The following is a 26,808-nucleotide window of genomic DNA, read 5'->3' as shown; positions in this document are numbered from 1 at the left end:
AGCTGCGCGGCGCTCAGCCCTGGTGAGCGTCCCTTCTTCGCCTGTCTCTCTTTTCACAACCATGCTCTGAAAGACTACATCCACTGAGCTGACACAGTCTGGACACAGTTGTGCTTGTCGGCCGCAATCAGCCCGGATGCCTCCACAGTCGTGATTGAATTTTGATAAAGGGAATATTCGACCCGGACACCGGACTAAGTTGTTGCCTCTTAGAGGTGAGTATCACGTTTTAAGTTGAGAACTATTAGTTCAGCTTTCCAAATGTTAAAAAGACGCTCGTTAATGCGTTAAAGTAGGGATTTGTGGTCATGAAAAAACTGAAGAGCCTAGAGGCTTGTTTGTTTTCTTTTTTTTATGAATCGTGTACCGGCAAAGATGGAAGTGATTTGTCTCTCCATTACTTCATAGTCCGACACACCAAACTAAGAAGAAAGATTCGCTGAAGCTCCTCAGGGACACAATTTCTCTGAAGAGGGAGAGTGGGTGGGGGGTGGGGGGGTGAATCTGTGGCTGAGTCAAGGGGCTTTTAGCTTGGAAAGTGTGTGCGCGTAAAGACGCACCTAATGGAGGGTCGCATTTTGGGTTCCAGATGTGTGGACTCAGCTGTTGCTTGTCACTCAGGTGGTCTCTGTCTCGCTCTCACTGTTTTCTGCGTTTTTCCTCTCCTTACAGCTCACTTAGTTTTCTCTCAAACTCTTCACAATCACATCAGCGTTGACAGACCACAGCCCACATCCACAGCAACATTACAAAGTGCGGCCACATCAGCCACACTGAACAATTAACCAAGAAAAGCGCTGTCTCGTATTAAATCACAAATAAGACTTGAAACTACCTATAAAACAGGTGTAAAGAAACGTAACTTCAGTCTCTTTCAGTGCGGTCAAACTGTTCTATGATTTTCTAGTTTGATTTTCTTTATGTAAGTCGCCTTGGCTGGAGATACAGACTACAGTTTCCACCAAAGTACTTGTACAAAAATGCATTAAAACGCATAAAGAAAACCTTTAAACCCTGAATATGAATCCTATAGTGACGTGTTAAGTTGGACCTTTTCTTGCAGTGTGATCTGTACTGAAGCCAGTGGTGGCACCTAGTGGTAGGAGACATTCGTGAAGGTGCTGCAGCAGCCTTTTTTTGGATCTGCTTGTTTATTTAAGTGAATACTCCACTGTGGCATTTCCAGGCTCAGATGAATGCCTATTTTCTTAAATCTGATCTGTAGCTTAAGTAAAAAAAAAAAAAAAACTTCTTTTCCTCTGGCAGTGCTCTCAGTGTAACAAGGTCTTCATACAGGGTTGGTCAGTGGATAGGAAATTACAAACTGACCTGTAGTTAACTGATCCAGGATCTGAGAAGCGAAGATCAGGTGACTGAGGTGTAGTCCGCCTCTGTGGGAGGCAAGTCAGCCAGACTATTCTATACTTTGCTGGGGGTATACTCAGTAATGCTAGGCCTTTGTTAATGAGTATGTATCTCTGTGTGTGTGTGTGTGTGTGTGTGTGTGTGCGCGCGCGCACGAGTCCTTGCTTGTGTGTGGTACTGGTTGCAAGTGCTCATAAACCTGGATGTCTATCTACTGTGTGTGTGTGTGTGTGTGTGTGAGATAGGTGTTTTGGCTCAGGAGTTAAGCTGCTGTTAATTAGTCACCCATTTGGACCACATGGAAGAGTCAAGTCAGGCACTAGCACAAATGATCAGTACGTTTGGCGTGACTACTGATTGCTGTAGATATAACGCTGATTCTGTGCTTTTAAAAGACGCTGAAATGAGTCTGACTAAATATTTCCACATTCTGGGCTTCTGCATGGCTGTAAACTAAATCTGTAGCTGCAGCCAGGAGCTGCTTAGCTGAGGGAAACTGTTGGCTCTGCTCAATATTTGCAAAGTTCACTAATTAACACATTATATTTTCATTTTATCTACACAAGTCTGGAGTCTTGCCATCACCATCACTCTCACAATTGCCAGGCCGCCAGCAGAGATTCTAGGGAGTCACTGCACTCCGCCAAGAAATAGTCTGACACGTAACCAACCATAAAACTAAGAACAATCGATTTTACAATTTGGTTTTTGTACAAATGAAACAAGATAGAACATGTTAGTAAGTGAGCTTTAGATGTGCTGGAAGGCAGATTTCGTTACCCATGGACAGAGCAAGGCTTGGGGTATCCATGTTTCCAGTCTTTAGCTATAGAAAGCTTGACCGTGCAGCTGGTGCATTATTTGTGTCCAGTGTTTCCCACTGCTAAGAAAATATTTCAGATTTAGTGTCCAACCATAACATCAGTCTCAGTCCTGTCATCTAACTCTCATCAACAAATCAAATAAGATATCCCAAACGTGAACACGGTTTAAGACATTTGCATGTCTAACGGTGAAGTCTGATAGAAGGGTCTTGTTAGCTGTATGAGAGCCAGGGTCCAAGGGTTGACTTTGTTTAAACAAGTCAAAGTGAGAAAAATGTTCTAGCTGGGGACGATGTCAATCAGAGGGGAGGATGTGAAGCAGATCTTGAGGAGCTGACCTTTCAGGACTGGACATGTAGCGTCATATGAGTTGATAACGTTTTGAATGTCCTGTCGACTTTTTGTTTATGCACGATTTCTAAATGGACAGACTCATATTTCAGAGTGGTATTTTTAGAAACATGAGGTCCCATCCTACGGATCCTAATTTTCTCACACGAATCCCAGATTCTCATTCTTTAGTGATGGTTTGACTGCCAGAGAGGAAATCCAGCCTGGAGATTGTTTTGATATTGTTGGACACTCTCCTGGAAAACCTTTTTGCTAAGCGACCAAGGGTGTTCTGGCTTTAGAGGCACTGGCTCCCTTAAACACCTCATCTGATCACGACAGCAAAACTGCTTTAAGGGCTCAAGATGTTCCATGTTTCACATGGTTTTATTCAAAACTAAAGAGAGAATAAAGGAGATTAACAGTAGCTAAAATAACATAAAGACAAAATCTGGATCTTTTAATGGATGGTAGTCTAAGTTGGGCTTTTTGACTGTCCTCAATAATGAACACAGTGTTTTAGAGCAGTTTCTGGCATTTACAGTGTGTACTATTATAAAGCCAAACTAATGGTGTATATCTTTAAGATGGTTTTATGCTGAACGACTCTAGTTCAGGGAGGTTGTGCAGCATTCACAGTTTTCTTATGTCCCAGTGTTTGAGTTGGAGCAGAGATTGGCATTAGATTAAATAAATGGAACCAATAAGAAACATAAACATGAATGTGAAGTGTGTGTGTGTGTGTGTGAGAGAGAGAGAGAGAGAGAGAGAGAGAGAGAGAGAGAGAGAGAGAGAGAGAGAGAGAGAGAGAGAGACCTCCACCTATTAGTAAGTCAACACTGTCTGTGCACCTCTGTCAGCCTAATAGCTTAGACCAGCATGTGTACACACAGGCAAGTTTGTGCTGTTATACTGGAATTAGTCGACTGTGGGGTTGTGTAAATCATTCCAAACCAGCACGCGCACACATGCACACACGCACACACACACACACACACACACACACACACACACACACACACACAGAGCAAGGTATGCACACACACATTCTTGCCAAGCAGCTATCCCTTGTAGTTGTATGTGAAGGGCAATCACTGAACAGAAGAAACACAAGAGTGAACAATGAAAACAAGACATTTCTTGGAAGAAGAGAAATAAAAAGAAGTCTCAAGGCAATGATCTGAATCTTATAAGGGAACCACCCATTAAGAGTAATTTGCAACATTACTACTTGTGTGGAGGGGAATTAGAAGAAAAAGTGCAGGAACTTACTTGTATTAATCATAAAGTCAAGTAAAAACTAACAAACATTCTCTGATTACAGCTTCTCAAGTGCCAAGGAGTTAATGCTTTTTCAGTGGGGTTTGGACTAGTTTGGGCAAAACAAGAGTGTCTAAATTAAACTCAATTAAAAGTGTCAGGGTTTGGAGCAAGTCTGATGGTGTTTTGCAGTAGCCATAAAGTGCTAAAGGGAGGGGTGATGCGGTGTATAACTGTATGTCTGGGGGGGGGGGGCTGCGATGACAGTCCCTGATCTATGAACACTAATCATGATCCTTGTGCTCAGTGAGTGGTTTCAGAGAAAACCCTGCAGGTCACATTGGCCCCACAAGCCTGGTATTATGGTCAGCTTGTGGAGAGGAAAAGTAATCCAGGGTTTAGACGAATATCAGAGCTGTTTAATGGACTCTGAGAGGGAGTTGCTCTCGTTTCTGTGTTAAAACTTGCAGCGGAGCCGAAGTGAAGTTGCCCACAGCACTTGCTAAGCGATGTAAAACTGAAGCGTTGTTGAGAGTTCCTGGCTTGTGCCTCCGAGTGAGAGTCGATTTGGCACCACCTTAATTACCTATACACACAGCTCTATTTGATGATGATTAAAGCCACTCACACACAGATACACACACCTGCCCAGACACTGCCAGTCGCCAGCCACAGTAGTTATAGAGACATTAAAGGTGATGATTATTAAATGATAATAATTAAAAGGCTTTAAAGCTCAAGTAAAGGTAAACAGTATAGATAGAAGCGCAGTCTTACATATAGGAACACAACATTTCTGCACAGCAACCACATAATTATTCCCAGTCAAATGACCACCCTGAGGCAGAACACAAATAATAGCTTTCAGTTTTGTTTTTCATTGGGAAAAACATGAAAGGTCTCCATAACAAATCCTGGTTTGTTTCCTAAGTCCAACTCTGGTGATCATGTTTCACACTGTGATGTTTGGTTATTTCATATAATAGCTTCAGTTGAAGGACTGTCCTTTCTAATTCTTTAAGATAGTGTAACAAATGCCTCACCACTACAGCAAACACATGTTAACATGTTGGTTTACCTGGACTAATGGATATGTTCAAAAAGGAGTCCTGTTCCATTAAAAAAACAAATTTGCAATTGTGTGCAAAGAATACATTTTGAAAAATGTCTTAAAATGTAATAATCTGCTTGAGAAGATGAGAAAACATGATTTAGCTTCTATTTTCCTCCTTAAATTAGTCTCTTGTGGTCTCAAGTGTTGGACACTGTGTTCCTGAGGTTGATGTCTAATCAGAGACAGTCTGCCTCCCTCCGACCCTCCCTGCTTTTTTTACCATTCCACCTCTCTTTCAATATGCATGAAGTCTCACATGGCACAAGATGTTCTAATGAATCAAAGTCTGTTTTTTCCATGAACTAATCATTGTCAGTCTCCTTTGAAAAAAACAAACGAAACAAAAGCAGATGAAGTAGAAATTTTTTTTTTTTAACCTATATTACAAAAATAAGTTGCACAATTTTAGAAACGAACCTGTATGATGGAATATATATTTAACATCTAGGTGAACCTTTGGTGTTGGGTGGTCGTCTGTCTCTGCAGAGGTCTGGGGGGGACATGCCCTATCTGTTACTGCATCTCAATGTGGCCTCACACTATCCCAGAGGAATACCAGTCTCTTAATTCATCCAGAAGGGAAATAGCTCAATGCAATCTGATGCCACCCGGAGTCAGGAAATCGCCTGTTGTGATAAATACTGTGTAAGTGAGGGTGGGGAAGATTACAGGATTTTCACCAAATTTGCCAAAAGCTGCACATTTGCTTTTGTATGAGCACCTACAGGAGTCTTGTTTTCAGTGTGAAATGGTAAAATTTTGAAATATCAAAATCTAAAAATCAAATGAAATGGGTCAATATCAGTGACGAACCTAGACAGTTGTCACCCGACTGTAGTTCCTCACACCTCTATGAAGTGCTTTAGCATCTTGTTAGCCCATTGTTTTGGTTTCACAGCTCACAACTTTACTTTCTGGTTTATTCTCACAGCTGTCATGGTACAATTTTCAACAAAAAGAGAATTAAACTCTCGTACCTGCCACCTGCCCAGTACCAAACAGCAGACGGACAACATTAGCACCTAACAAGCTAAATGTTTTTTAGCTTCCAACAAGCTCAATATTTTCTTACGAACTGGTGGAAACCAAAAACTGAGCTAAAAAGAGAGTTAATATTGGACTTACAATTGCCAAGTGGCCAAAACCATAAATTAATGCTAATGCAGTTCAGTAATGAATAGTGGTGTAAATAAGAAAATGTACCATCCTTCACATTTCTGAAATGGTGATAATATGTAAGTGTAGTTTTCAGTGTTTCTTCCTGCTGGCTGCAATCTCATTACAAGAGAAGAACATAAGGATGTAGCACCTGCTTGGGGCTTTCCCAGTGCAAAAGCAACACAAATAGTGATTTGACTGTTTTCTCGGTTTTGGTGCTGTGAAATCTTTTATTTTCCCGCCGGTAAAAGGGAGCTTAAATTTCCACTTGCATTAATGAGATAGTAAATAAATGTCTATTGTGTTTACACTAATGACCTCGAAAACCAGACAGTAAACTGGGGGCTAAAGCGTTCATTATCCCTAACCAGCCACCCGTGAAATCCAACATGTGCAGGATTGTTTGCACATGTACATACATACATATATATATATATATGTATATATATATATATATATATATGTATGTATATATTCATATGTTTTTATTTATCCAATACTTTGCGTGAGTCTCAGAGCGTTCCCTTCATAGAAGGCCCTTAGGAATATCCCTCAGGGCATTTTAGACATCTGGTTGGAGATGGACAGCTTATATATTCAATTAATATGTCCAGTTAAGCCCCTGGGAACCGCTGCTGTGCACATCATTACAACCTTCCTCTGGCTTCGCCTGTAACTGCTGAAACCCTATTGTTTGCTTCAGAGGGGTACAAATATGCTGTATATCCTTTTATACTACTTCCTCCCAGGTTCGTCTCCCATCTGTTACAGATTAGTCTTCAGTGTGTTTAGAGAGTGGAGGCTGTCGCCGAGCAGGACTGATAGTAAACCCAGAAGGTTTTAGTCAGAACTGTCAGGTAGGTCCATATTAACAGAGAGGCCAAATGAGGATATGGCTGGCTGAGAAAAAAAAAAAAAACGCTAGGAGAAATAGACAGTGAGGGGGTAAGACAGGCCCCAAAATTACACAAACAGTTTGTCTGTTTACCCGTGAACCTCAGGTCTGCTACTCAAGGGTCAGTGTGGAATGCCTGGCCACAGTCAACCACAGTCCCTGGGAGAGGAGGGAGACCAACTCCCCGCAAAACAGCCAGTCTTGCCACTTTACCTGTGATAGTGAGTTTATTTGAGCACAGGACTCAAAGCAACTTTCATATGACACATAACCTCGATATCTGTCGCCCTCATGGCATCCAAACCCGCCACCAAAATGTTACCGTTGCCGTGCTGAGCTAATATCACTCAGCTGTTTTGCTATCTGTCTTCAAAATCTCCCTCTGAATCACTGGCTTGGTAACCCATTTAAAGCTAAACAAAAAAGCACCTAGGGAATGTGCTGTGAAACTAAAGGCTATATGGTTTCACACACACACCCTTCTCCGACACTATACTGCCTTGAGAACTGTGCCAGCCCATGTAGGCCACACTGCAGCCTGAGTGTGACAAAGTGCCTGGGGCTGTGAACTTGGTCAGACTCGCCGTTCCCAGCTCTTGTTGCGTTTCCAGCGCTAAATTATGGGAAAGTGAGGGTGCTGGTTGTGTAATACACAGCCTATTTATATGTGTGTATGTGTATAAGTGTGTGTATGTCTGTTCCGCTTGACTGATGTGCCATCCCTCTAGGATCCTGTCATTAAGCCTCTGTGTACACAACCCCAATCCCTGGCCTACATCTATCTCTTATACAAAACTCATGGGGGATTCGTGCGCATACACACACAAACACACATAACCACAAACATCTTTGCCACATTAAATGTGATGCAATGCTTTTGCTTGTCTTGCATTATATGTCATCATATTTAGCTGTTTTTTGCATTCTCTTTTGTGCGTGTATATTTTTTATGGATTTGTTTTCCATAGGCAACGTTAAAATGTATTTAGATTGGCACAGCTCATTAAAATCCCAGACTTATCTGTTTCTTTTGGCCAAAACTTGCAACACACTATAAATCAGTCAGATAGATACCTAGACTGATAGAGGGACGTCATGTAACGGCAGTAAGAATGCCTCATCATGCTTCATTCACTCAAAGTTTCAGCCCAGTAGAAATAATTGAATACCATTCAAGTGATGCACAACTGCATTTATACTCTTGACTTTTTTTTTATTTTTATCATCGGTTGCCCACTCACCTCTGTTTCAGTTATAAATATCTGTCTGTTCTTTCTCTTCTTTGGAGGATCATCTTAAACTGCACTTTGTGGTGTATGAGGCAATTTGATCGCAGTAGCCTGGGGCTTTTTATTAAGATGCTTTAAACACACACACTCCTTTCACAATGGCCGTTACAGTGACCTCTGGCTTTTATTAAAGAAGGAATGCATCACTTAACAATATTAAATTAGTGCTGGATGGGATGCACAAGTCTCTCTTTTGTCTCCCTTCTCTCTCTCACACACATACACACACACAGCACTATAACAATATATTTTTTTTATGATTTCCTAGTAGGTATTATAGGTTTCTGAAGCTGTTCCTCACTTATATCCCAGATACTCATGAAAGCAGTAAGAATCTATCAAAGTTTTGTCCTGGTATTATTTAGGAATTCTAACATTGTGATGCACTGAGAGTGATTCAGTTAATGTAGCTGTTTATGTTATATTATGGACCAATACAGGCTTCAATCCTATCAACATCATTTGTTTTGTGGACACTGAGGCAGATGCTAATCATCTCTGCATTCAAGAATTACAAGTGCAGGAGTTTTTGTACAACTGCGACTATATCAGGCATAATTAAGAGCATTACTTGATATCTTGAGGTCTTTGTTAGCATTATTTTAAAATGGAGAGGAATACATTTCATCATCTACTATGAGTTGTTTTTCCACAGAGGATATATAACTACCTTCACAGTCTGATGAAACAGTTTATATCCAAGAGGATACTTTGGCTTGGCAAGACATTATAGCCTACAGGGACATCAAGGACTTGCATGCAGTCAGATTCAGGTAATGACATGTATAAAGTAATTTAAACGAGGTGAACTCTGCCAAATCACGAAAAACAATAGCAATAATGAAGCTTATTTGTTGACACGTCAGGAAGAAGCTTCTGTTCAGTTTTTGACAACCCCATTTAGCCCTGAAATAATAACAGACTGCAATTAGCCTGTGAGCTGTGAAGGGATTTAAAGAAAATCCACTTGAATGTCTGAATAACTGGCCACATATGCAGGAACATCAACAGAATAAAACAAGGATTGACAGGTACACATGTACAGTAGCTGCACTGAACCAGTATTTATTTCTATTCTGGAATAATGTATCCAAACTCATCTACTGTAGAAGACAATGAAGGGAACATTTAATAGCAGCTGTGGGCTATTTGGAGATGACTAAAGTCAGCACTAGTTTCCAAACCCAAAACAAACCCCGGTAACTTTATTATAATCACCAACACTAAGGACACGAGCATACAAAGGTCCATGTCTAGTCTTAAGATACATGTGTAAAAGAAAGATGCCATCTACAGCTAAACCCCACTAGGTCTGTCACATTGATTAAATTTGACTTCTGCCATACTACATCCTGTGAGCATGTGTAAGCACAGCAGTGCTTCGTGGTCAATGCTAACATCAGCAGGCTTACATGCTCATAATGAAAAATGTTAACATGATATTTAGGAGGTTTTTATACCCCTGTCTGGGGGGGACAGGACGGTTCTCAAACCAAAGTCTGGATTCCAAATTGTAGATGAAGTGAAATTACTTTTACTCCCAAAGTGTAAAATTATAAAAAATAAACTCAAGAAATGGAACTCAGGGTGAACACTGGCCAAACTAACAAATATAGTTCCTCAGAAAGTGCTGACTAATCTCTAGGGGGATACAAACAAAGAGACATTTACTCAACCTAACTCCCCAGAGTGAAGAAAACTGGGAGAAAACAGTACAAAAGAAATGGCAGTTTGCCCGACAGCTTCAGTACTATTAACAAAATTTACAAAAACATACTCTTGGCTACATGGACACCTGGACCAACAATCTTAAGACTAACACACAGAAATCTCTACAAAGCAGTTTGGAGGCCAAGAACAGAAAACATGTGATGGTGTCAGAAAGCTGCCTTTGGGAAACAGGCCCTAAAAGCCAGGATGTTGTCGTTGGCCAATCAGATGGGGACATTCCCCAGGAATCAAGTCAGTCAAAACAAGACACCTGTATTTTCATTCAAAGATCCTCACCTTAACAGACCATTCACTCTCAATCGAAAATAGTCACAACAAACAGAAAATCTAGAACATACAGCAACATAAGCAGAATTAGAATACATACTATCATTGACTAATTAGCACCTTGAGATGCTGTTATTTATTTTGCAAGCATTTGGGAAAAAACCAAAATATATAAGCTATTTTGATCTGATAGGGACGCTAGAAGAAAAGTCAGGAGAATCCCCAAAATCAGTCCACTATGTGAGAACAATGAATGTTGGTACAATTTTTCAGCAATCCATCCAGTATTTAAGATATTTCACAAGAAAAGTACAGATTTTGACCTGCTGGTGGTGCTAGATGTAAAGTCAGAAGAGTCAGCAGGATTCATCCTCTGGGCAACACAACTGTCTGTACAAAATTCTACTGCAATCCATTCAATAGACCAAATTGGTGGACTGACCAGCTAGCACTGCAATCCCTAAATAAATCAGCATCATGTAAATGGTATAAATAGGGCTCTGGACAAGAAGAATCTAAACTGAAGCTTTCCATCTTAATCCCTACCAAAGCTCCCATCCTATTTACTTGACATTTCCTGCATTTTATAGCACATTTATTGCAGCTCCTATTGTCCCAGAGGTGTGTAGGTGACACCTGTGGGTGAATGACAAATCTCAGCACAGGGTTTTATGACAAGAAACTTAAATCACCCTTGGCCTCGGAGTGTCAGGGAACATTAACACTCAACTGGCGACACCACTCCACAGCACTTTCAGGGACCTGAAATACAGCAGCAAGTCAAGCTGGTGGGTCTTGTTAGCGAGGGCTAAAGATCCATTTCCTGGTGTGAAAGGCTGCTGAGAGGCGTCTGTCAGCGTGAATGGGGCTGAATGGGGCTGAATGGGGTTGAATGCTGGAATCACAATGGATGTGAATTGAGATGTAGCTCTCAGGTCCTTTTGTGAAGCAGATTTGTGTGTTAACTGGTTTGTTGGCCAGTGTATGTGGGGCACTGCTGATTAAAATAAAAACCAGATACAGTAGTAGTGTGTGTGTGTTGGTTTGGGTATATTAGTAACAAATTCATTCATATGGCACTGGGCCTTAGAGATGACCAGAAAGATCACTCTTCATTATCATCAAATCAAGTTTACCTTTAAAAGTTCCAACTGCCCAAACAGTCAGGGCTTGCCAGTTTGCATTCAACAGTGATATTTGTTGTTTTAAGACCTTTTCCAGTGTTATTCTTGTAGCTGTTGGCTGAATGTCTTGCTCAAGGCAACAGTAGGCTTCAAATTAAATGTTCACCAGATCATCCAATAGCCTGATCCCCTCCACTCACACATTTTTGACATGAGAATCTGGGGGGATCTGCATCTGACAATTTTTGTGACTTTGGGAAACCAGCAACTAGCACAGCCACTTCTAACAGTGATGGGCCTGGTGTTTTTTCAATTGTTCATGCTAGATCTTGTGTTCACAAGTCAAGTGCAACACCATTATTTCCCATGAGAAAGACTGTCCGAACGTGTGCAGGCCATGAATTATATGAACATTGAGAGAAAGTAATAACTGTTCTGAAAAGATAATAACTTGCATTCAGTGCTACACAGGTATTAATCTTCTGTGGGAGAGCTGTTTGCACAATCGTATACTTCATCGTGTATTTGCACTTTATGCTACTTTAATATCAGGAATGGTCTACATGCACTGTTTGACTTGGGCTTTTATGACAAATTGTCCTGCAGCAAGCTGAGACAAGTCATTGTCCTTGATTTCTGTTTTCAACAACCAGAAGTGACGTGTGCCTTGATATTTGCATTTTAAGGGATCACTTTGCCTCCTGGGGATGAAACAAAGAGCTGGAACTAGAATCCAGGTGTGAATGGCTTATAAATTAAAATGAAGCACAACTTTCCCAGAAAAGAGCATGTCCGCTCAGCACAAAAGGTGAAGAAAAGGCCAAATTGCCAGTTGAGTTCTGTTTCAATAGATGGGTGAAATGTTCAGCCAAGAATGAGCAAGTGTGCCGAGTCAGTGTGTAATCCAGTCTCGGGCTTGGATTTCATGTGTAGTAAAGTCTATTAGATCTTGTCTGAATCCTAAAGTGTTTGCCAAGGAACGAAAACATAGAAGGTCCTTTCAGAGATTTGATGACACAGATTCTGTCTAAATGACTTGTTACTTTACTGAGTTTAAGGATAGTTTGGGCCATTAAGACCTTCTTATTTCATAGTGGATATCAGCCAAAGGTCCTTCCATGTTACGTTCTGTCAAAAAACTACTTGTCTCGACTGATATAAGCACTTGCCATTTTTCAACATTAACAATGTCAGCTTTCGAGCTATTGGTGAAACTGTGCATCAAAAGGGTCAAAGTTCACTGCATAAACCCACCATTAGTTAGTCTCTACTCATCAGCCTCAGACACGTGAATGAGGTCAGGGTATCATCCATTCAGAACATGACCAGTGGCTTTGCAGCATGCTGATACATGATGTCTTTGCCTTTTAAAGGCTAAGCTCCAAGAAAAAAATCCTCTTTAGAATCGCATCAGGTTCTTATGTTATGTAGAAGGCAACATGGTGCTTCTTTTTATTTTTGGAGCAGAAAGCTTTGGTTTTAGGTATTAGAACCCCTTAAAACCTTTTATCCATTATCTTGTTTGGCTTTCAGTTGTAGATGAACTGAGACCTACAACACTAACAATAAGACATTTTAGAAGTTTTTTGCTCTATCGCATTCTCTCCTCTCTTCTGAGCAGAGGAGACAGCAAGGTCAACTGTCCCCTTGTGTTTTCTAAAGAACCATGGTTTTCTGGCTGCAAGCCCAGGCCCAGTCTGAAAGGCTGATATCTGCCTATTGTCTGGAATCAAGCCACTCAACCTCGGACCTGTCCTGTATTAGCACCAATGCATTCCTCGCCCACTAAATGTCTGCCTTAGTTATCTGAATTAAGTACTTGTCTTTCACAAAAAAATACACATTTTCCACTCTACCCATCTACCTGAAATAAGCTTTCCGAAGCTGTCGAAATGTATATCCTGATAAATATCTCAGGAAACTCAATGCACATCTTTGAGGGTTAAACACAAAGTGGCTTTTGCAGACCAGTGCCAAGACCCCTGGAAAATTTGAGAGCTTTTCTGAAAGGTTTTACCCTCTGGACTGCCAAGCTTCTCTCTCTTTCAATTTCAAATATGCGCTGGTATGCCAGGAAAGAAAGCCGTGTTGGCAAAGCACATAGACAGCCCTATCTGTATGCTCACTGAGAATCTCTCGCTCTATCTCGCTCCTCTGAGCTGGCTAGATAACACAGTCATTTCTCATTTGTAACAGGTAATTTGGCATGTGACAAACAGCTCAGTTGCCCTCTATGCAAGTCACTCTGTGAGGTTGTCAGGGGAGAGGGAGTCTTTGTCTGCCAGACAATTGAGTAAACTCATTTGTCATTTTAGACGCTTTAAAATTAAGCCATTGCTGCTTTTCAGTCTTCCACAATGAGGGATGGTTCAGAGCTAGTCCAAATAAATCACATCAAACTTCAAAAAATGCACTTTTTTCACATGTTATAAGAACTAAAACAGGTGCCAGCTTTTTCTCATAGTGGATAACTTATATTGTAGTTCTGCTGGAGTGTCAGCAGTTTCTTCAAGCAAATGTTAGTGTGACCGGCTGAAGTCACAAACGGATTAAAGAATGAGCTTACAAAAGAAATGTTGAAACCCATTTTCTCATAGTCTGTCCATAGCTGAAGTGCAAGATGAGGAGAGGGGACCCCTCACTCAATCACTTGTATAGGAAGGGGGGCGGTGCAGGAGGGAGACGGAGCCACTGTGTGGGAATGAGGGTTCATTTTCATCAAGTAAGATGTAAATACTCCCATTTACAGCTCTAGTTTAAAAAACACTTTGTTGCGATTTAATCAGCAGCTGAGAACAAGTTAATTTGACATTATTAGAGCAAATGACATGAGATCTTATCAGACAGGATGCCTCTAGAAACAACGTGACAGTGAGTGTTTAGTCATGTGCATTTTAAATAAAAACTGAAATGCAATCGATCATAGTACGACAGAAATGTTGAGGGAGAGAGAGCGAAGGAGAGAATAAGACAGGCTAAAAGAGCTGTGAGAGTAGAGTGGACATGTCGTCCGGCTCTCAGGAATCCTGCTGCCAAGTTGGGGGGTGGGGTGGAGGGCTTGGTGTCACTGTGGTGGAGGAAGGGGTGAGATAGAGATAGAAGGGGGTTGTTGACTCTGAAGTGTGTGTGTGTGTGTGTGTGTATATGTGTGTAAGTGATAGAAATGCAGTGGCAGGCAATTTGCTCTGGAGGGGGGGGATGAGGGAGGGGCAGACAAGGCTTGGTCATCCCAAGAGTGCATTCTCACACACACACACACTCACAGGGATCAGAGGCTCTCCAGATAGAGACATCACCTCTCTGCTGTCCCTTTTTTTGGACCTCAAAAATGTGGGATTGCTAAACGAGTTGCTCCCTAGCAGCATAGTCTTTCAGACTGTGCTCACCGCAGCTAACTTGAAAAAGGTTGAAAGGTTGGGGGAATTCTTCCTGACGGAGTTGGATCTGGATCTGATTAGAGCGTGGATCCGCACAGCCTGATACTGCAGAAATGTAGCCCGAGCTGGAGCTCTGTGTGATCGGTGGGCTGGAGAAGAGCTTGTTTTGTTGGAGGAGGAAAACGAGATGCTTTACCTCGGGGTAAGAGAAAAACATACTAGTACACCTTAAACGAGTAAACCTACAAATGAAGGAGGATTCTGTAGAATGAAAGGCACCTTTGTAGCTCTGCTATGAAAAATGTTTACATCTAAATTCTGTCAGATCTCTTGATGACAAGGCGTGCAATGGATTGTGGGAGATTTTCTTGGCTGAAAGTGTTGAAAAAGAGCTGAAGAGAAGCTTAGCTTTTGATTAAATTGAGACGTGATCTCTTACGAGTGCACAACTCTATTCATGATTTATGGTTAGTTCTTACATGTTGCATTTGTGTGAAGTGATTGTGTGTGTGTGTGTGTGTGTGTGTGTGTCGGTGGGCTCACTCCAGCTGTGTTAAGTCTTACATGACACCCACTTGGCCTTAAAATAACACTCCTCACCAGTCACAAAGCAGTGACCTTGGCCTTTGGACTCAGCATTTAATGTTTTTTTCTAAAGTAAATCCCAGGACATTTCGGGTCCAGCATTAGACTGTATATCAAGATGGACGACTCTTCACCATGTCCTGCCACTGCCGCTATATGAAAACCAGCTGTCAATCATAATACATTTTTCATTATTTACATGATTAAATAATTAACTAAAATCACATTTATATAAATGACTGGCACACAAATCACTAATATCTACCTAAAATTGGGGAAAAAATTTAATTTGGACTTTGAATTTGTAGTTTGGCTAATGTCCCCATGTTGGCTAATGCTAACATGGAGGGGGCGTGGGCTTCTGACTTATACTGCAACCAGGGGATGATCTACTTGTAGTTTCTTCACTTCATGTGTCTTTAGGTCTACACTGTAATGTTTCAACAAATACTCAATATTTCCAAACCTGTCCTTCAAGTTAACTGCAGGTAACTAAAGCTGTAACTAATATGCCAATTTTAAATAAATGTAATACACTTTGGCACAATCTGTGACAGGCATACATCTCAGTAAATGAGGAAGTATCCCTTAAGCTCACCTGGGGTTGTGTTGCTTTGAAAATAACACTTGTTTGATTAGCTAATTCCTTGGTGAAGGAGAGTCTCTCTAAAGTGTCAGTTAGGCAGGGGAGGGTTAACCGTTAGTGGACTACATCTCGCCCGTGTTTACACAGACCCAATGTTGTGCCTCTTTAAATAAGTTTCCCTCCTTAGCCCCCTCCCTCTCAGCCTGTCATGGCTCCACTGCAGCTGAGATTTAGAGGAGGAATAGGTGGACATACTGTTTTTTATTTTGACAAAGACAGCCATTGTGTTATTGCCAAGAGGTGACATGGTGAAATGTGAGTTGCTGTGTATGTTGGCTCAGGAATCCGCAGTTACCTTTTCCCTGTAACTTGTGGGATGAGAGGCAGGAGGGCTGAAGGACAGAGGAGGAAAGACAGAAAGAGCTGATTGACAGCCATGCTCAACATTCATTGCTTTTAGCTTGTTTTAAGGGGGATATGTTGCTTTATATTCATATATGAGAGTAAACTGAATGTTTTGGGTTTTGGGACTGTTGGTTGAGATAAATATATATCACCATCAGCCCCCAGAGTTTTTTTGATAAATTGATTATCTGAAAATGCATTAAAAACATTAATTGCTGTTCACGCATTTAGACATTTGAAATAAGGTTTTAAAAAAATGACTTTTTTGCTAATACTGAACATTTATACAAACAAACCATCACCTGATTATATGAGATAGTTTGTAAATGCACTGCTGTTTATGATTTTGGTGATGCTGCAGTTTTTACCATCACATTTCGCATGTGTCCATTAATAGATGCCATGAATAAGTTATGCTGTGAACCATACCTGCAGCTAAAACAGAATTAATGATCCTTTATTCCTAAACTGTGATCTGCAGAAACTCATACAAACAACCATAGTGCCACTGATGTTGGGGCACAAAACAATCTTTGGGATTAAAAAAAAGACTTCATCTAATTGCTCTACTTACTAGTCTTAACTAGGTTAGATGAGATAAAGCAGAACAGGTAAGGAGAAGCTTGAGTGATAACATTATCTCTCCTACCATAAATCTGACAGATTAGTCACTAAAGAACAAAGCAACACTCAAAGACCCCTCTGTCTTGTAATAAAACCTTTGGTTTGACTTTTAACAACAGCACTTCTAATCTGTAAATTCTGTGTTTTTAAGCCCTGGGCTCTATTCAACTGTATGCAAATAGTCCCCTTTTCCTGCAACTGGGGTGTTTGACTACATGGTTAGGTGTGGGCAGCCTTATGGATGAGTGGAGAAAACAGAATCGACACTAATAGGATCGGGCTGATTTTCTTGCATTTTTCCAAAAGAAAGTTTTATATTTATATTACCTTTTTCTTGCTAATCAAATTTAAAAAGTGGTTGAAATTCAGGGTTCAGCTGAGCAATATAGGGGGAGGGTGTTACAGGGTAGGGTCCAAACCAAATATTAATAACCCTGTAGATGGTCTTGCTAATTTAAAAAGTCAAACACCACCTCAGTAACTTTTGTACAGATCCTAGCAACTGGCCATCACCTGACATAAGAATTGGTCTAAATGAATTTCACAGACTGCTCTACGGCCATAGTTAGTGGACATAGTGTTTGGTCAATAGAAGCCATCAAGGCCTTAATGTCCATGATAGTGCTGCTTTTGTGCAAAACATAAAATCTGCATACAGTTTCAAAGGTCCTGCATGAAGTTGCTGACTGTTTTTACCCAAACAAGGTCTATTGTGAGGCCAAATTTGCATGTCAAAAAGGCAGGGCTGAGTAGGAAGAATCACAAGCTTTTTCAACACCTTGATACCAAAGCGGTGTTATCAGGCTCGGGGGGGGCTCTGAATAACATGGCTGCTAGATAAGAGGGCTGCTGCTGAAAGCCTGAGACACACAACAACAAGACGGATGATTCCCTTTTCATGCAACAGTCCAACTGTTATCAGCTCGTAAAGCTGGAAAAAAAGCAGTTTGTAACGCTGCTGAAAGTAGATTCAGTTCTGAGTGGGCAAATGCAGTGTCTTTAGGGCTATCAGCTTTTTTGTCTTATTTTTTTTAATGCAATAATGATTTCCTGCACATAGCTATAAATCATGGTCTGAGGATGCGTTAGCCTGCTTGCACATTTCACAATCTTCAGCACTTTTTGTAACACAATGGATAAAAGCACCAGATGTCCGCTAAGTAACAGCTGCACTACAATTCTCCTTTAAAAGAAGTATCTATTAAATACACCCAGTATGAGATGAATGCAATAAGGCCTGCATGAGTCATGTGTGGTTTTTGAATAAGTGCACTGTAATAGGATATTCCATTATATATCACCCTAAGTTTGTTTTAAGTTCCCATTGAAGGCGGACAAGTTTTATTTTGGTCATTTTATCAAGCATGATTTTGGAATGGATAAACAAAGGAAGCATGACATGCTTTACTAATGGGTTGGAAAATAACAATTTTTCTTGTGTCTGACACTAAAAAGAGTCTGTTTAGAATTGGTAAAGATGATAGTGGTGGTCTTGTTTTTACAGAAACTCTATTCTCCTCCTTTGTTTTTTTTTCTAGCTGATTTGTTAAACTGGGAGCAAAAGAATTGTCTTGTTGAGAAACATCTGAAATTAAAACTAAGAATTATTTTCAGGGCTAAGTGGGAAAAAAGTTTCAGCTCAGCAGTAATCCTATCGGTGACAAGAACTGAAAAGGTGAAAGCCACAGGCTTTGGGCATAGATAAGTATGAAGGTAAACAGAAGAGGGGTATGGAAATAAATTGATGAAAGGTAGGCTCTGTAAATATGATTCCTAAATTCTCCCATGTTTTTCCAGCGGCCGTGTATGATGAATCTGGAGCGCGGTGAGAGAGGGGAGCGCCCTCCCCCTCGAGGCCCAGAGATGGAGGCTCGTACTGGTGGAAAGATGGGAAAGGTATCAGTGGGCTTCCAGAGGAGCTCCACCTCAGATGATGACTCTGGCTGCGCACTGGAGGAGTACGCCTGGGTGCCACCGGGACTCAGGCCTGAGCAGGTAGGGCAACAGCCTCTTACACTGTGCCTTAAACTTACTTTGACTATTTGAATACACTACAACTTATTGTTTTCTACTCGCTTTTATTTTCTAGCATGTACCCATAATTAAACTGCTGCCATCCTAGCGGATTAATAGTGCCACATGCCCAAGCCCAACATCTGGCTTTGGATTTCTTCTCCTCATTTATTAGTGTGTATTTAAGATTCACATGTTTATCTAATCACAGAAATGACTGTTTGGGGTCTAGCATATCTTCTAATATAGTTTCTTGGAAGTGAACATTGACAAACCAAATTTTGTCCGTGTTTCCCTTTCCCCTGTCAGACAGGATTAGTCTAGGTAAACATTAACATTTCCAGTCTGTTGCTGTCTCTTGTGTGTGGACAGATTTCACGCTTTGGACTGGATAGAGATGGACATATTTGCCCCAGAATGGCCCAAAATAAGTGCAGCAGTCATTCTCCACTAATATCTCCACTCCTGCTCTTTCCCCTCCCTTCCCTCCTCCTCTTGGCTGTAAGGTCTCAGTCGTTTATATAGTCTAAATGACCATACCATAAAACAACAATATAAAGTCTTTTTATCTTAGTTTGTAGTATTGTAGTATGGCACTCTGTTGTCTTTCCTCCTGTAATTAGCGCACAAAACAAACCTCTCAGTGGACGGACAAGATAACATTTAAGATTCATTCATCCGCAGGTCCAGATGTATTTCTCCTGTCTACCAGAGGACAAGGTGCCATATGTCAACAGCCCCGGGGAGAAGCACAGGATCCGACAACTCCTCTACCAGCTGCCACCTCATGACAACGAGGTAGAGCTCATGACAGACAGTGACAGAGTGTGTGACAACAGGGAAGGGGTCAGTTTATGGCAAAAAGTGCAGCAAGAGTTGCTGCTTCTTTTCCAGATGTGAAAAAAAGTCAATTCTGTGTAACTCTCATGCTGATCAATAGAATAAGCCTCCAGACACCAACTGCAAATAGTGTAGAGAAAAATACAGCTAGAGCTAATCAAAGAGACTCAAAACCTGATTAAAACTTATATTTAATATCAATCATCGATGTACTGCTGAGTGGGCCCGCTGGACACAGGCCTGGGGGCCCATGAGGTTAGGAGACACACAGACACGAAAAACAACAATAAATACAGTAGATGCAGAGTGATTAAAACAGACCCAAATGACCAAAGACTCAAAACAACCACAAAGAGGCCCAACAATACTACAAAGAGATGCTAAATGGCCGCGCATTAGTGCAGAATGATGAGAAACAGAACTGAAACAGGAAACTAGCCTCGATGGCAACAAATGACAATAATTATAAATCTTTATGCAACAGTGGCACATAAAACTAATAAACCGACTACTGTCAACACCTAGTCAGCTGTGTTAGGTAACATTAGTTACAGGTACACAAAACAAAGTTGAAAGAAGAGTAGTTTTGAAATCTCTCAGATCATATTAGCAATAAGAAACGACACTGATTGAACTAAAGTTAAAACCAGCAGCTGAGTAAAGCCTCGACAAGCTTCCCAGTTAAACTACAACAATGGCCACATTCCCCCAACCCTCCTGTGACAGTAAAGCACATGCCAGCATCTTCTGTATAATAGCTTTATGGTGCGTAAACCAGCACTCCTTTCACATCTGTGTTAATAGAGTTTACATTAGGATATATGGTGGAGGGGTTATCACCAAAGTGGAGAGGCAGGGGGGCTATTGTCTGACAGAAGTTGTCTCTGTATACACACATGGAAGTTACACAATAAATCCACCCAACATACACATACACGCAGTGTTTGACTGAGAGGTTTTATGGTGTTTGTCAGCAGACCTGGTGGTTGAGGAAGCAAACTGCCAGAGGATTCCTTGCGTAACTGTGGTTAGGAGGGAGAAATGCTGTGTGTGTGTGTGAGAGAGAGAAAGGGAGACAGTGAATGTGTGCATGTGTGTGTTTGAGCTCACACGGCAGCATCATTTACTGTTGTTTAGAGACCAACTGAGCTGGTTGTTAGGTTAGTCTTGGTCTTTTATCTGGAGCCTTTATCACCATCTCTAAACACAGAGGAAGAGTTTGTATTATCGCTCACGCCATCTTTTCAACGCAGCCTTGAGGGGGATTAGCTTTAATTCAACCCTTTTACTGCCATATATGGGCTGTGTGCGATTCATTTCCTCAAAGTTGCATGCAAAAGATGAAAGCTGAACCATCAGCAGTAATGGCTGGATGTTCTTAAATGCTATTTTGCTTTCTGCTCTGCACTGGCTTCCCCATGTAGCCATAAATTGACTTCTTCGTTCTTTTGTTTTGTCAACTCCATTTTTTTTTTCCAGGTGCGTTATTGCCACACACTCACAGAGGAGGAAAAGAGGGAGCTGCACATGTTCAGCGCCCAGAGGAAGAGGGAGGCACTGGGGAGAGGAACACCCAAGATCCTGCCCCGAGCTTTGCAACACACCCGCTGTGAAAATGTAAGTTCCACACACAGATACACACATACCTATACACACACACTTGATTAACTTATTGAGCATATAGCCATAACCGGGAAACTAACTGGTGGCTCTTTGATATATCACAAGCCGCTAACACCACTGTTCCACTGCAACGCATGACAGCCCAAGGCACAATCCTGATTGGCTAATGTGACAATTTTAATCACAGACATCAATTTCCTCAAAAGGGAAAGAGCAGAAGACGGGAAACTGGGAGGCAAATGCTCAAACGAGTGGAGAGGCCAGTTCCTCGTGCGGAGCTCTGCCAATTTCCTACCACCAATCTATCTCAACATGACAGACTGAAAAAAGCCCAGGTTAACAAGCGACTCTTGCCTAGAGTTTTAAAATGATCTTTTTTCCAAATAAAACACAGTATGTGGCAGAAGGTTCTACATCTGCTGGTACAATTACATTAAGCACAGTCTAGTACATGCAGCTGGTTTCAGGGCTTTCTATGGAAATGGGCAGCCAGGTTTCTGTTTTTTGAATTGTATATTATATTTATGGACTTTTGAGATGCCTATGACAACATTGAATTCATAATATCTGACCTGTGTTTGTTACTGATGTAGTTATGGTGTTTTAAACAAAGCAGACAGTGGATTTCAAATTGTCCTTGATCACATTTCAGAAAGACTTCCTTCCAGTGCAATAAGTATAAATATTAGTGTTAATGCGGCTTCTGGTGAATTCAGCCCTAACTACTGTGTAAAAAACATCATGTGCTTGGCATCCAGGAAGAGCAGGCCAGCAACCCCCCCGACAGGCAGATGAAGTCTGTCACCACTCAAACACAGATGCTAACACAGGGATGCAAGGTCACACTGCGCTTTTAATCTAAAACCACTCATATACAACACCTACACATGTGCACGTACATTATCTCATGCAAACATTCTGCACATGCTCAAGTATTAAATATATCATGGAGAAGTGGGCAATCACTCACACATATGTACAATTTAATGTTCACACACACTTTGTCAGGCTCTAGTTTCCCAGGGACTTCCAGAGACACAAAATCTATGTGTCCAAGGCCCCAGTCTGTCCACCCCAGTGATAATGGCTAACAGCTGGGCACGCTACCCCATAGTTGCCTATGGGTGTCTCATTGCTCTGCTAGATTTTAAAAAAAGACTCGCAATTACATGTTCAGACATGGTTTGACGATCTCTGTGGAGCCATACAATATTTCGACATAGGACCAAAGCCAGTGTGCATTCTGTTAAAGCTTACTTGACAGAAACGCTGCCCAATTCCTCAGCAACGCCCAGTGAATAATTAACTTATACTGTATACCAACAAGAGAGAACATGTTAAGTATTGTGTATTTGTAATGTAGTTTTGCTAAAAGGGTTAGATTATGCATTAATATATGTATGAATGTATTTCTGATGTGTTTTGAATGGATCGGATTCCACTTACAGTATGATCACCTGTTGTTTGGCCTTTGTCTTAGTATGAATGCAGATAAAACATTGGCAGATATTTTTTGAACAGCTCTGTCCATAATCTCCTTTGTTTATGTTGCATTCCTCATCTGTCAGTGGCAAGGTTACTGCTGCATGATGAATGTACTGTACCCATTTGAACCCCGCTCTTCATTGTACTCCATAATAAAAAACGACATCACTAAGATGCCTGAAATAGAAATCTCATGTATCACCTGTTTGTGTTTGTCAGTGTGGTGGAGGCATCAACGGAGGGGAGATGGCAATTTTTGCCTCCAGAGCAGGTCCTAACCCCTGCTGGCACCCAGCATGTTTCATGTGTGCTACATGTCAAGAACTGCTAGTGGATCTGATATATTTCTACCAAAATGGCAAGATCCTCTGTGGAAGGCACCATGCTGAGCTTCTCAAACCACGATGCGCTTCTTGTGATGAGGTAAGTGGCAGTAGTAGTAGCATTTCCCGCTGCAGTGTGTGTTTTATAATGAATCATGAGAATGTCAGTACTAAGTCCATAGACTTCCACAAAAATAACCGCTGTATGCATGTATTCCTCCAGATCATCTTTGCAGATGAGTGCACTGAAGCAGAGGGTCGCCACTGGCACATGAAGCACTTTGTTTGTTTCGAGTGTGAAACAATGCTAGGTGGGCAGCGCTACATTATGAAAGATGGCCGGCCCTATTGCTGCGGCTGTTTCGAGTCACTATATGCAGAGTATTGCGAGGCCTGCGGTGAAAACATTGGTAAGTTTGATGCTTGATTCAGATTTGTTACTAATTATTTATTTTTGGGATTAGAATAAAGAACAATTTTCCCTAAGGCCAAACACAAGATTCAGTTAGTGTAATTCAATACCAATCCTATATCTAATATAACACTGCTTCTCTCCTCGTCCCATCCTATCCCAGGTGTTGACCATGCCCAGATGACATATGAGGGTGTACACTGGCATGCCACAGACCAGTGTTTCTGTTGCGCCCAGTGCAAAACATCCTTGCTGGGCTGTCCCTTCCTGCCAAAGCAGGGTCGCATCTATTGTTCAAAGGCCTGCAGTCAGGGAGAGGACATTCATGCCTCTGACTCGTCTGATTCTGCCTTCCAGTCTGCCCGCTCACGTGAATCCCGCCGCAGTGTTCGCATGGGGAAGAGCAGCAGACCTACTGAACAGTGGAGACAGTCACAGCTGTTTAATCCACCTGCCACAGTCCCCTCATTTGAGTACAAGTTGGGAAATGGACAGGATGATGGAGACGCAGATGGCGACATTGATATTGTAGGGCGTAAACTGGCCCGTCTTGGCCTGGAGGAGGAGAGGTTCTGGAGGGAGCGGGAGGAGCAGGATGCCGGGGGAGAGGAGGATCCAGAGGAGTGGGCCCAGCACGAGGACTATATGACTCAGCTTCTGCTCAAATTTGGTGACCGTGGAATGTTACACCAACTTCAGCAGCCACCCCTAAAAGCTCCCAGCACTAGCACTGATATAAACAGAGTAATAAGTGTCTCTGACCCCTGGCTAAAACCTGATACTACATCCACAGGGGTTACTGCCTCCTCTCCTACACCTGCCAGTCCCACCCAGAGCCAGATTTCTAGTCAATCACGAGCCAATAGCCCTGGACTGATGAGCAAGCAGCACATGCCTGAAATGTACTGGGCCCAGTCCCAGGATGGGTTGGGAGACTCAGCCTATGGGAGTCATCCAGGTCCTGCCAGTGCCCGAAAAATCCAAGAGCTGGAATTTGAGCAAGATCATGACCAACCTGGAAAAACAAGGCAGGCATTCTGGCCAGACACCAAACGGTGGTATGAAGATTCTCTGGAGTGTATTGCTGATGAGGTGAGGAAAGTGGAGCAAGGCGTTGGAGACTCCATGGATTCTCTTGCACTCTCGAACATCACTGGTAAGGAAAATAGCGTTTACATAGATTTAATTGATGTGCTTTCTTTTTATATCGAACACATGTTTAAAATGTCTCTCTCCTGCTTACTCTTTTTAGGTGCATCAGTGGATGGCGATAGCAGGGACAGACCTATAGTCTATACTCTCACCATGCAGGATCCCACAGTGGCAGATGACTGTGAGAAAATGAGCAACATGGGAACCTTTAACTCATCTCATCATCACCACAGTACCAACTCTCTAAACCTTAACATGGAGAAGGAAGATGAGGAGAGAGAGGAGGTAGCTTTGGCAACAAGAGGTGGGACATCAAGAGAACTACTCTCTTTGTCCCCACATGTCCCCCAAGGCCTCCCACCTTCTTTTGTCCATGCCCCAGCTTTAAGGAGAAGCAAGTCCCAATCCAGGCCTCCTCAGATGGTCACGTTTTCAGAAGACACTGTGGACAATGGATATAGTGATGGGTTTGAGGTCAGTATTATAAAGCATCCCATGAGCGAGAAGCCACAGCGCAGGGTGTACCGCCCAGATGATATGCGCAGAGAAAGAAGCCGCCCGACAAGTCACCTTGGGCGCAGTAGGCAGTACCACCACCACCACCGTCAAGGCCGGCACCACAGGAGCCGCAAAACCCGCTCAGACAATGCCCTTCACATGGTGCCTTTGGACAAAGCACAGAGACCATACGAGCCACAACAGCAAGGTCTCATCAACCCTCCATGTGGTGCCATGCTTGTACAGCATCCCTCACACAGACTGCCAATGGCCTACTCCCAAACCCGATCTGACTACATGCTTCGGGATGCCATGCAAAACCCACAAGTTGAGCATCTTATGGGTCTTTACAAAGATGAGGATGATTGGTGCTCTACTTGTTCTTCCTCATCATCAGACTCTGAGGAGGAGGGCTATTTCTTGGGCCAGCCAATCCCTCAGCCTCGAGTTGCTGGACGCTACTATGCGGAGGACTACCCAACAAGGGTCACTGCCCTCTCTTCCCAGAGTCATGTCTCACAGACGGGTCGCAGAAAGAGCCACCGCTCTAAAAACTGTATCATCTCTTAACAGAGTGAATTTACATTATAATCTGCACTACGCTAAGCAGTACAGTCAGATTTTCTGATCAAATGATGGTTTACACGGATCAAATCTGCCATTAGGAAGCAGTTTAAAACAAAGCATGTGCACAAACTGCGTCTTATGCCCTAATAGATGGCATCTGCCCACATGTCAAAATGCATATCATATTTCAGCTCAGAAATCTATTCATAGGTAAATATTAAGAAAAGGAAAGATGTGATCTCTGTAACTTATAGTGAGAAAATTATTTTTTTGTGCATTAGCAAATTTGGCCTAGATCCTGGATTTATTTAGAATTCAGTACTAAGGTGTGGACCGGTAACTTTGGAAGCATTTCTTTAGACAGTACAGAGAAAATTACAGTTTGGAAAAGTGGGGACATTAGACTTTTTTTCCTCACTTCAGCATTTTCCATTACATTTTTTTTTAAATGCTAAAACATTTCACAGCAATTTTTGTGTACAGTAAAATGCCTAAACTATTGTACACAGCTGTTGATTATTAAAGTAGAAAATAGAAACTAACCAAATACTTATTTAATGCATAATAGTACAAAAAAAGGAAAATGTATATACTAAGTTAAGATTTTAATACTGGTATTTTTATATCCATTGTTTCAAGATTTGCTTTTTAAGTGTGTGATATAAAAATAGTAGTTGTAATGTTAAACAAGCAGACCTCGTTGATATAAGATAGGAAATGACAAAGAAGGTGCCATTTCATAAACTATGTTCTTCACAGTAAAATGCTACGTTACCTCTGTAACAATGCCTATTATAACATATATTCCATAATGTTCACAACTGGTGTACAAATGGCAGGAACACTCGCATTTTCTATATTCAGCCCAACTGTTCACTATCCTTGCTCTGACATAACCAGCTTTGTGATGTAAAGATGCGTGTAATAAATATTTTTCTCCCAAGTTTTAAGATCTATTGTT

The 26,808-nt window shown here is 41.6% G+C and overlaps 1 protein-coding gene across 3 annotated transcripts; it reads left to right on the top strand.

Moving 5' to 3' along the window:
* prickle1b (prickle homolog 1b) lies at positions 1–26,790 on the top strand. Of its 3 annotated transcripts, XM_026326597.1 has the most exons (9): positions 1–215; positions 18,549–18,647; positions 18,732–18,929; positions 19,632–19,745; positions 21,267–21,404; positions 23,115–23,318; positions 23,442–23,628; positions 23,794–24,786; positions 24,883–26,790. In XM_026326597.1, exons 2-9 carry the CDS (start codon positions 18,642–18,644, stop codon positions 25,848–25,850), a joined length of 2,808 nt encoding a protein of 935 aa, XP_026182382.1. In that variant the 5' UTR covers positions 1–215; positions 18,549–18,641; the 3' UTR covers positions 25,851–26,790. The 3 variants fall into 3 exon arrangements, with proteins under 3 accessions (XP_026182382.1, XP_026182383.1, XP_026182381.1); XM_026326598.1 differs by lacking the exon at positions 18,549–18,647; XM_026326596.1 differs by lacking the exons at positions 1–215; positions 18,549–18,647 and adding an exon at positions 14,810–14,936.
* Positions 26,791–26,808: the final 18 nt, after the last annotated feature.

The sequence above is a fragment of the Mastacembelus armatus genome, chromosome 23, assembly GCF_900324485.2.
Source record: "Mastacembelus armatus chromosome 23, fMasArm1.2, whole genome shotgun sequence".
In the NCBI taxonomy this organism is placed as follows: Eukaryota; Metazoa; Chordata; class Actinopteri; order Synbranchiformes; family Mastacembelidae; genus Mastacembelus; species Mastacembelus armatus.
Note: the sequence above shows the minus strand (reverse complement) of the source record. Positions and strands in the feature narration are given on the sequence as shown.